The 12696-nt window shown below is 27.8% G+C and overlaps 1 protein-coding gene across 1 annotated transcript in view; it reads left to right on the forward strand.

Annotated features, from left to right (window-relative positions):
- LOC129961020 (uracil-DNA glycosylase-like) overlaps positions 1-12015 on the forward strand; it is a 34675-nt gene extending 22660 nt beyond the window's left edge. The window contains exons 6-9 of the mRNA XM_056074814.1: positions 7519-7561; positions 11334-11422; positions 11502-11680; positions 11772-12015. Of these exons, the coding sequence (XP_055930789.1) occupies positions 7519-7561; positions 11334-11422; positions 11502-11680; positions 11772-11915 (455 nt within the window). The 3' untranslated portion in view covers positions 11916-12015. The remainder of the gene's footprint in view (positions 1-7518; positions 7562-11333; positions 11423-11501; positions 11681-11771) is intronic.
- The last annotated feature ends 681 nt before the right edge of the window (positions 12016-12696 follow it).

The raw sequence follows: 12696 nt of genomic DNA on the forward strand, positions 1-12696 counted from the left end.
GTTTAATGCATTGGAAGAAATGTTAATATAATCATAGTTTCAATTGTATAATTAATCAGTTTAATTTTACTGATATATATAATACGTCTACTTTTAAATTTCTAATATTGCCTATATCATCTGTTTTTAAAAGCTATTGCATAAAAATTCAAAACAGAAAAATATACAATTCTTATTAAAAAATATTTTCTTTACTATACACACTTTTATATTGCTAATGTGAGCAATAAACAAATAATTTCTAAAGAATAATGAATAAAACACAAATTCCTATTTTAACACTCTACAATTTAACACATTGGTTAAAAATTGTGTAAAACACTAAATTATATAATTCCAAATATATGTTTCTTCAATAGAAAACATTTTACAAGAACAAATTAATAAGTTACTTCAAATTTGTAATATTTTTTTCATTATCATCTATGATTAGTTTGGTTTGGTTTTATGGCACAAGAACTAAATTTGATCAACACTGAATATTTCACAAAAATGCAACATTTCTTTAAATTCTACAAAATTTCTTATATTTACAATTAACTTGCAAAGTTACTTCAAGTTGTAGAAATTTTATACCTCATTATAAATGTTAGTGTTAGCTGATGTCCAACATACAACATTTTACAAGCACAAATTAATAGTTCACTTCAAATTTCTAATAATTTCTTGATCTATATTTAGTTTTGTAGCACAAGAACCAAATTTAATTGATTAATTTTGAATATTTCACAAAAATTCCATACCCAAACATGCAACACTTTTTCCCATTATAGGAAATTTTATTTACTATTAATTTACAGAATTACTTCATATTTCATTAATTTTATACCTCATTATAAATGTTAGTGTTAGCTAATATTCAATAAACAACAATTTACAAGCACAAATTAATAATTTACTTCAAATTTCTAATATTTTTTAATCTATGATTAGTTTGGGTTTTTTCATGGTACAAGAATAAAATTTGATCTATGATTGAATATTTCACAAAAATTCCATACCCAAAACTGTAAACACTACTTTCAATTATACGAAATTTCTTTAGATAAATATTTTTTTTTAATTATCATTCTCCCCTTTTTATTTTTAGGAGAAAAGAAAAACAATTAAGCAAAACAATTTATTTACAAAGACCTTCATTAAAAAATATTTTAGAAATACAAAGTAAAATAATAATTTACTTGAAATTTTTTACTGAAATTTCTGTAATGACTTATGCACACTTGCAAAATCCTGAAACTATGACTTGTAACTTACAAGAATAAATAATATTGTCACAAAGTCATTTATAAAAACTTTATTTATTATGTAATACTTGAAGAGTTGGAAATTTCTAAAAATCCACACACATTTATATAAATATTATATATATGTATAACTGAAACTTCAGCTACATATAAAGAATTATACATTTATTTATACATTTCACTTTTCCTTTTTGATTACATTTGATGAACCTAGAAAACAATTATAATGATAATTGAAATTTCACTTCATTCAAAAGTACAAAAAAAGATTTGTTGACAATTGCAGATGAGTAACTAACTAGCGAAAGTCTTATAGAACTTCATAAGCATAATATTTTTGTTCTGATATTGGACTGTGTAGGCAAACTTTATAATAATGTTTAGTTTAATAAAGAAGAAGAAAAAAAAACTCAAACTAATGGGAGTAAAATTTAAATTACTGTTTTATGAAATGTGAAATAATTAAAAACTATTCATATAAGAGTACTCAAAAGTGCTTGCATAATCTCAAGTTTTAATTTTTTTTTTTTTTTTTTTGAAGTTTACAATAAATACATTCTGCTAAACTTTTTTTTTTAGCCTCGTGTCAAAATAAAAATAATTACACAAATGTTATTGCAATACCAAAATATAAGAATGTTATTTAATACTTTTTTAAACTTCTTTCATAGAAAAATTGTAAATGAGAAGGAAAATTAACTATGCTAAATAGAATTAAAATCATTTGAATTGTCAGTCTGAAAAAATAATGAGGTTGCCATTAAAAAAAATTATTCAAATTATATAAAGAAAAATAAAAGTTGTATAAAAAAATTTATGCCTTTTTTATTAAGGCAAATAAGCTTTCATTTAAAAAAAATCAGAAATTAAAATTTACCTACTTGTTGTAATGTGATAGGCTTGAATGACATTTTGAAATTTTACTATATTTTTCAGGAAAAGACATTTCATATTTTGGCACTTTGTTTAACACATAGATTCGATAAATCCTTGGTTTCCTCCACTGCTCTGGGTAATTGTAACTTACAGGAGAGAAATTTCATGATTTGGAATATCTTCAATTCTAAACAAGTTCTTATGATATAAAATGAATTGGGATCTCACATATAATTGTTTTAAATTTCCTTCTGATGTTCCAAGTCAGTCACATTAATTATAACTTCCAATATTTTGCCCTTTTTTCAGGAATAGGAACTTGCACATTAGTTTCCAAACAAATAGTGAGAAATTTTTTTTTGCTTATATTTACAGATTAATTTTAAAATTTATTGCATTTCAGTGCATTCAGTTTCCTTTAATTGCATTTTCAGTTTGGAAACAAAAGGTAGACAAAATTTTCATTTCATCGAATGAGAGATATATTTCATACTTCGCCAGGTTGTCATGTGGCATTTTATAGAAATGCTTATAAAATGTATGAAATACAAATTGTTTCATACATTACTGGCTTGTTTTAGGCATTATATACAATGCTTGGGCATTCTATAGAATGCTGGATTTCATATTTTGCTGGTAACACATATAAAAAATTATACATATACTTTTCTTCAAATTCACTCTCTTTTTTAGCAGATTTGATGAACCTAGAAAACATATTTCTTAATTAGAATAATGATTAAGCTTTCACTTCTTTTAAAGTACAAATAAAATATTTGTTGACAATTGGAGATATGTAATTAACGAGCAAAAGTCTTATAGAACATCATAAACTTGATAATGTTTTCAATCTGATAATGGACTATGTAGGCAAATATTATAATAATGTTTAGGACAATAGAGAAAAATAATATAAACTAATGGGTGTAAAATTTATGTTACTATTTTATGAAAGGTGAAATAATTATAAACTATTCATATAAGAGTATTCAAATATAACTACATAATTGCAAGTTTTTAACTTTTTTCATTAGAAATTGTTGTTAACAAAAGGAAAGGAATTGTAAATGAAATGGAAAAATATCTGCAATAATTTAAGAACACACACACAAAGAAAAAGATAACAGAAAAATAAAATCAATTGAAAAGAATGCGAACAAGAAAAGAAATGGTGATGGTCACTTACACCTAACGCAAACAATATCACGTGCAACTCCATGTTTTAGGTAATCAACGAGTTCCAACGGCTTCAACAAAAATAATCTTTTTTAATCACTATTTAGAATAAATAATATATTATTTACAAATATATAATAATAAATACTTTACACTTACCAAATTTCTTGAAATGATAGCATGCGTTGCTGGTTGAATTTCAAAATCCAATACACGCCTGGCGATTCATGGGAAATTTCTAAAATATATTCGCATAGCGCCGCATAGGAAAAGCTACTTTCCAGACATCGAGGCGATTATGGGTCGATTACTTTGAACCGGTCATTTTCACAAAGTCGCCGTAGGAGTTCGCCCCGATGAAAAAGCGACCTTCATAGGCGACAGAAAAAAAATATGGTCAGAATCTGATGTCGCACCAATGCAACGGCAACGTCGTGATGTTTCGGAGTTTCGCGATGTGACAAAGTGGTCACGAGCACCTCCACACCAGAATTTGGAATAGTTACTTTAATTTGTTAGTTTAGGGAAAAGTTAAATTTAATTGAAACTAGTTTGGACGAGCGCAATAAAGCTCTAACGTCATGAAATTTGGTATTTAATTCATGTTATTATTATTTATGATACAATTAATTAATTAAAATAATATTTAGATTATTTATGGGGTAAAATAGAAATTTAGTGGAATTACGTTGCACATGCCTTAACTATTGGGACTTTTTAAGAATAAATTTTCTGAAAGAAAAAATTTCAAGAAATTTCACGCGTGTAGCTCATCGTAGCTATCTGAGGCCAAAACAAATAATTTTGATAAATTTAATCCACCAGATTGGTAACAGAGTTAATTAGTTCTCCGGTTTTAACTGAGGGGAAGTTGACATAGACATTGTCTATCGCAGCTCTTGGTCTCTTCCTCGAGCTGGATCGTAAGCAGGCAGGTTAAGTAACTTGTTACGAATCTGGGGCAGTTTTTCGAAGAAATTGATTGATGTTCTTCTAATATATCCCAAAATAGGTTCAATTTTGAGATCGTCATGTAAGATTTTTCTCCTGATATACCAGGGGGCATATTTTGAAAAACTTGCAACCTCTTAATGTTAGTGGCGGAAGTCGCCCCCCCAAATTGGGGAGCCATACATTAAAATTGGTCTTAAAATAGCTTTGTAGAGCAGAAGCTTGAGCCTAATCGATGGCTTGCTCCTAGGAGAAATTAAGCTGTTGAGTTTAACACTCGTTCTTGTAGCTTTGGTGAGGGCTGCTTTAATATGATAATTAAAGCTTAATTTTGCGTCTAAAATTAACCCTAAGTATTTATATTCATTTACAAAGGGGACGGGTTGGCCGAAAATTTGGCCGTGTGCGCTATCAAGACACTCAGCAGGAGCCGCAAATTACTTGTGTATAAGTTGTACTGAACGTTTGAGGATCGTTTGCTCGAATTTGTTTGGCTATTGCGCTGTAAAATTTTAATGAATGATCATCTTAAGGGTATATTACGATTATACTAAATCCCATCCCTAAGATTTTTCAGCTCGTGGCCTTTCCATTGTAAGACTTAACTCACATTACTGATATCATTTTGTTTTAATAAATCTATTTTATTCAAAAAAAAAAAGGGAGGGGGATGACTTGTTTATATTTTACTTCCTCGTATAGGAAATATACCAAAAAGTATTGTAATCGTCAAAAATGCGAATTCAGGATTTTGCTGAATCTCCGCATTTCAGTCATCCTTGGGTCCGCAAAGCGCTTTTTTTTGGGGGGGGGGGGATTAAGTTTGTCTGTCTGCGAAAATATTAACTCAAAAAATGCTTTGAGCTTGAAGGATGAAATTTGTCATGTGGTTTTTCACCAAATTTATATGTTTCTATTAAATTTTCAACAAAATTCATTCGCAAGAAGTATATCTGAGAATAGGTGAACACGATAAATAAAAGAAAATTGTCTGATGGGTAAAATCTTGCATACAGATTTAGCATCTAAAATGTAGATTCTTATCAAAATTTTAACCAAATTTTTTAAGGATTTGACTGTATGTAGTCTGTACTTTCGGAAACACGTTAACTCAAAAATGCAGCTAAATAAATGATTTGATCAATGAAATTTAGCAAATGATCTTTTTATTAAAATTGTAGTTAAGTGTCAAATTTTGGTTTCATCGGTTAAAAAAAAAGCATCTAAAAATACATATTTGATTTTCTTCAATATTGAAACTTAAAATCTGAACTCTCGTGACCTTCATGAGGAGGGGGGATACACTTTTCTAGAGAATATGAGAGACAGTTTCCTGAGATTCCTTCTATTAGTTTCGTCTTTCAACATCGAATCGATAGTACTATGTGTTGCGGAAGTATGAATTTTTTTCTATTATTAATCAAAGTTATTTAAGCAGAATCTAATATATAGCACAACATTATTGGCTTAGACTAATTTTTTGCGTAATTAAATAAGTTTGAAACAAGAATTAATTTACTTTTCCATTTCTCGGAGATCTTTTTTAAGTATCGGGCGTTTTGCTTATATTTTCTTCAAGAAATTTTTTGTTGATACTTTTTTTTCTCTCAATATTCGGAAACAATACGGATATTTTGTTCAATTATGGATCTGCAAAGTATCATAATGACGTTACTGCGAATATTTATCTCCATTTTTCTTATTATTTTGTGTATTTGTAAAGTTTTTTTTTTTTTTCCGTATCAAGCACAATGCCACTGAAGTTAAAACAATACTGAAAGAATTTAAATAGTTAAAATTTGTTATTTGATACATTATACAAGTATATATTTATTTTCATTTTCTGAAAGAAATAATTTTTAATTCTAACATTTGTCTGACACGATTTGATATGCTGTTTGTATGAACAACACGAGACTGTCACTTTTTGATGATTTTAGCCTGTATATGTATTACGCAATGATTAATGTAAGATCATTTCCATAATTTTTGTTTGTTCTTTTGGTTTACATTGTTTTAATTCAATATTTATGTATTTATTGTTTGCTTGGCTAGTTAAATTCTGTGGTTCCTGACACATGCGCAATAAGCGACAATGTTTTTTTGTTTTTTTTTTTTGTTATTGTTTATTTCTGAGAATAAAAAGTATATGAAATCGATAAAAATTTAAAAAATTCGCCCCCCCTTTTTTTTTCCAAGTTTTAATGCGGTTTTTTTTTCCATGCAACAAAAAAATGAATGATAAAAATTAAATTTCCGCTTTTCTCTATATGATGCGAATGGGTTAAGCATTCTGCCCAGGCAATTTTTTTACTTTAATTGGCAGTCTACAAATTAATACAATTTTGCTGTCAATGAATAATTTCTTTTATTTTATTACAATACCAACTTTTATTTAAAAGTATGTACTATTACTACCAATATTTTCTTTCATCTGTTTTTCATTTTGTGTTCATAAATTATTATTTTTTTTCTGTTAGTGGAATTATTGTTCAGTCTTCATTTGGGTGTTAGTAAATAGTATAAGTAGGGAAGATGCCAATAGAAGAACATATGATATTTCATTCTTAAGCATTCTGCCAATGTGCATGTGATTTTATATCACATCCTTCGTGAGTAAATCTGCGATGGTCAGTTGTGAGAAAAGCTCTTCTACACAAGCACATATTTTCTACTTTATTGTATGTGCTGTTTAGTGTATTTGCAAAATTTGGGGAATAATTAACAAAATGATGCTTATCTGAACCTGATGATTAAAAATGATGCTTTGTTTTGTTTCTGAGCATTTAATAATTTAGTTAGAAAGGACATTACATTATTTTTCACATAGCATTAATAATTCACTGTGCAATACAAAAAAAAAAAAAAAAAAGTGAAACAAAATCATTCTGTTTTTAGATACTACCAAAAAAAAGTCAGGGAAAATCAAATTGCAAAAATGCTAGCCTACTTGCATTTTTGAAATTTAGATTTTAATATATATATATATATATATTTAATTTCCAAAATTCTGGAAAATAGGTTGCATAATTATTAAATTAGTATCATTAAAAAGATAATTTTTGATATTATGAAATGATGTATAATTCTTTTTTGTACAATAATAGTTTCGAAATTTATCACTGAAATGCGCCAAATTTAGTAGCTGTTAGTCAAAATGTCTGGCCTGTTGAGCACTATACAAATACATTCATCTTTTTTATTTGTAGAGATAATGCTAAATTATTTAATTTTTATTATTTAATAATTTATATTATTTTCCTCTCAGGTTTAGCATTTTGTACCCGAAAAGGATTTGAAATGCTTGAAAGGTAAGAATGCTTTTGTTTATATATTGAGTAGCAATTATGAGTGTTCTTTTCTTTAATCTTTTCTTCCTTCAAAACTAAGAATTTTCCTGACAAATCACTGTTCTTGTTCTGGGAACCAATCAAATGTTAATGACTATCAGGAGAAGCTGACATCATATTTTAATTTGGAACAAGTCATTATTTTGCTTTGTTCTGTAGAAGGAAAACTGTTTTTTTTTTTTTTTTATGTAATCAAATTACAAGCAAGAAATTTTGTTAAACTTTTTAATATTTAGCAGGAATTTTTGTAAATATTTCTAATATTTAGTAGGAATTTTTGTAAATATTTCTAATATTTAGTAGGAATTTTTGTAAATATTTCTAATATTTAGTAGGAATTTTTGTAAATATTTCTAATATTTAGTCAAGACGTAATGGCATCAAATAAAAAGAAATAAATTGGGCATCTAAAATGTGAACTAAGATTCATGTGTTACAAGGATGTGGTCTTTCTTATGCTGAAATTGCAAAACAGGTGGGTGGTTCAGTGACTGCATCTGGAGTCCGAAAGTTTTGTTTACGATATCAAGAGAAATTCAATAAAAAAAAAAAGCAGAAAAAGGCAAAAAAAAAAAAAAGAAAGAAAGTGCACATCTGTTGATGACAGAAGAATGAAAAGACTATGTTTCCAATATAGAAGAATGCCATCATCGGCCATCAGAAGTTTATTAGATGTAGTATTAAAAGGTAGAATTCCTCGAAAAAGGCCTTATCTCAGCTTACAGTAGCGCATAAAAGATTACAGTGAGCAAAGGAACACATTAATTGGACTGTTGATCAATGGTCACAAGTTATATGGAGTGATAAAACAGTTATTTTCTAGTGATAGGCGAAAATATTTAAGACGTAGAATAGGCAACGAGCCACATCCTGACTGCATTCAAGCAACTGTGAAGAACTCAGTAAGTGGTATGATTTGGTCATGCATGTCAGCAAACGGATTGGTCGCCTTCATATTATCGATGGAACACTAAATTCAAGAAAATACATTGACACTATTTAGAGCCAAAACTTATACCTTCCATCAGTGATCTCTTTCCCAACAATGTATCATTTATTTTTAGGCGGGATTGAGTTCTTTGCCACACAGCAAAAATATCGAAAGAGTGGTTTAGTAAAAAGAGCATTGAATTGCTATCATGGCTAGGAAATAGCACTGACCTCAAACCTATTGAGAACTTACGGTACCGTTTGAAAACTCTTGTATGAATGAGCCGTCCATCAAAAAAAGAGAACTAATTGAAATTATAATTGTTTCCTGGTATCATGTAATAATGAATGAAGAGCTTAAAACTCTTGTCAGCTCAATAAAACATAGATATGAAGCTGTAATAAAAAATAGAGACTATCCTACTATATATATATATATATATATATATATATATATATATATATATATATATATATATATATATATATATAGTCTGTAATTTCTGTAGGCATTTCAAGGACACTCGTTTTCCCTACTCTTCACACTTTCTCCTTTCTCCTCCGGTTTCAACAAAGCTTGTTTTTTTTCTACGCCAGTACGTTTCGGGAATACCTTAACAGCTGTGTAAAAAAAAAAAAAAAAAAAAAAAAAAAAATTACATTGTTATCTACCTTAGCGTTGCGAGGCAGACAACAAGTAACGAGGTAGAAAATGTGACCTTGAATCGCCTACAGAAAATACACAGACTATAATTCACTGCATTCATCAGCATGTAATATATCTCGGTAATTATTGTGGCTTAACTTTTTTGTGTTGCAAATATTTGAATTTTGTTTTTGTATTGAAATTAGCATTAAATTCTCTTTTAAATGATATACAAGACTGCATTTTGTGAAACGTAATATTTTCTATAAGCATACAAAGTTAGAAAACATAATTTTCAAAAGTGTCTATAATTTTGGCCATTACTGTATATTAAGTGATTGAATAACTGTTGAATTTGTTGTAAAGGTTGTATCATTGTCCAAGATTTTTTCTGAGTCAGATTGACCCTCTTCAACATTTTGATCACTTAGGGACTGTTCATTTTTTAATATGGTAATTTCTTTCCTATATTTATCAAAAATTTTTTAACCATTGACTGTTTGGGTATACAATTCAGGCATCCATGCTGTGACATTTCTCAGCTTTCTTTTCTTCAACAAATTGATTCGTTTTCTTTAATGGATCACAGCACTGAATTCTCAATATATCAGTTTCCATATTGAACAAACACACAAAGTGTTAAACTCTCAATCATTTTTTTAAAAAATTAACCTTTAGCATTAAACATGAATTTATTAAATATTTTTACATCCGCATAATTGATTTAAGTCACTTTAAAACTTCCAATAATATTTTCTCATCTTGAAGCACAAAAATAATAACTTTTAATTTTGAATAATAATCTTTAAATACTAACACATTAACTTATTGCACACAACCAACTCATATTATATCCACTCAGGAATGGCTGTACTCACTGTATGAAACTCTGCTATAAACAACTGTTAAACCAGCAAGGTGCTGACAGATTGTAATAAGTTAAAACAGATTTGAACTTATTACAATCAGTTTGGACTAAGATCTCTAACATAGAAGGCTATTCTTGCAAATTTATATTTAATTCTTTCCACTACTTCATTAATTATAAATTATTCTTCTTATTTAGAATAATTATTAATTTATTATTTAAATTTCATTGTTTCATGAAAAGGAGATCGTGTTTTCAAATTTTTTTTTAGCAATGAAGCTATTATAATCCCAAATTTATATTTTGCCCTTTAATTTACAATATGTCAAACTGTTCATATAATTAATTTAAAAATTTTAAATTATGTACTTTTTGAAAAAATTTAGTTTTGACAAAAATTGTCTTATTTGAATCTATCTTGAAAAGGTTTAATAATAATTTGTATTTCATTCCATTTATCAGAACTTTAGAGCTCTGTATTTCATAAACAACTAAACATATCTAAAGGAAATTTCAAGAAAATCTGAGATGATGATGATAAAATTGGTCTTTTTCTATGTTGAATTAACATGAAATGAACCAGAAGCAAAACTTCAATACTTTAAACTCGATGACATCCAATATCTTCATATGAATATGTTGCATAAGAATAGCTGATGTAATTACCATTGTCGGGTATATAGGACAGCTCCTAAAATCATTGTAAAACCTGTTTAATTAAAAGTTTTTTACAGAATTTTGTCAGTAATAATATATAAGATTTCTTAACAATTTTGAAACTAAATTTAGAATTTCGTTTACACTGTTTTTCTTTAGTGTAATGTAATTTATGTCAAATTTAATGATGAGAAATAGTCATTCTCAGAAATCTAAAGGGGGAAAAAAAGAAAATTATTAAAATTGAACTTTAAATAATAATATATAACCTCTATCAACTATGAAATATATTTTAAAAGTAGAAAAGCGATATTGACTGTAAAAATGCAGCAAATCTGAGCTGTCTTCTATAGAGAACAGTCACAAAATATGGGTTAAGATAATGTAAATACCTAATGGGTTTTTTTTAATATTCTGGTTTGTCTTTCAAAATGACTCAATTGAAATTTTTCCAAATTCAACCGGTTTTTATAATTTCCAGTCGGTTTAATCTTATAACCAGTATGTTCTTAAATAAGATGATTCGAACTTTGATGTTACTACTTTTCGTATGTAGAACTACCTGTATTGCAAATTGCTCAAATATTGATATAGTTTTTTTTTTAAATTCTGATTAAATTAATATATTGCAGTTTGAAAAATATTTATCAAGAACTTTCTACGGATATCCCGGGATTTGTAAAACCATCTCATCCCTGGCTTGATGGATGGGCTTCTCAAGGTTAGTATCATTTACTGTTGGTAACAATTTATAAATATGCTTAAGTTATATATATAATATATATTCTTTCCTTTTTTAGGAGTATTATTACTCCATATTTGCCTAACTGTTCGATGCCACTGGCCGAAGTCCCATCAAAACAAAGGTTGGGAGAAATTGACAGATGCTGTAATTCGATGGATAAATAGTAATTTATCCCATGTAGTTTTCTTGCTCTGGGGTAAAAACGCTCAAAAAAAATCTGAATTGATTAATAAGGTACTTGGTTACTTATTAATTCTATATATACAAACGTTTATACATATCTTTGCTAGTAATTGCATAAGATTTTTATTTTTCTGCCCAACAGGAAAAGCATCTTATCCTTACTGCTGCTCATCCGGCAAGATTCACTGCCCATCGAGGATTCTTTGGATGCCGTCACTTTTCTAAAGCGAATGAATATTTACAGAAACATAATAAGAAGCCTATCGACTGGGGCTATTTATACTAAAGAAACTACTTCCCTAAGAAATTTTGTGATTTGTGAATATGAATCTTAAAGTGACAATTTTATATCATATCATTGTTATTTAAGCTATTTCAAATAGCTTTCTTTTATGTAAATGCCATCTTTTGTAACTTCATTTTCATTAAAGATACTTTTATTTCATCTTAAACAATTGTTTTTCCCCTCTTCAACACTTAGAGCCTATCAATATTTTTGTTCTTGACTTGTTTATGTATGAATTTCTTTGCCTCCATTCAATAAGAATGTTGCTGAACCCTCTTAAAAATCAAACTATACAGCAAAATTAAGATAGTATTATAAATTGAGTTTTATTTTAAAGAAGAAAAATACAAAACTTGAACGAAAGTGAAATATTTATTTCAAAGAAATTTTAAGTTAGAATTTATTTAAGGGTTTGAATCCGAATTAGTATCTTGTAATTTGGAACATCCGTCATTAAAATAACTTTATTTAAATACTTCTTGCTCTTACTTCCAATTATCAATAGCAATCTTCTGTTTTAATTTAACAATTTTGTGAAATGCTCCCTTGCAGGAGGGTATCAACATATACAGTTTTGCTTAAAAATTGTACTAAAATGTCCTTTTTCCATATCTTGTATTTGGAATCATTTAACTTCATTTACATTAACTATCACATGATAAAATTTAGTTTAGTACTTTTTTTTTCCCTTCAAAGTGAAACGATTTGGAAATGATTATTTCCATCATTTATCCATTTTCACAAAATGAGAAGATATGAATTACTTCATCTTGTCACTGTA

The sequence above is a fragment of the Argiope bruennichi genome, chromosome X2 (genome assembly GCF_947563725.1).
Source record: "Argiope bruennichi chromosome X2, qqArgBrue1.1, whole genome shotgun sequence".
NCBI classification, from domain to species: Eukaryota; Metazoa; Arthropoda; class Arachnida; order Araneae; family Araneidae; genus Argiope; species Argiope bruennichi.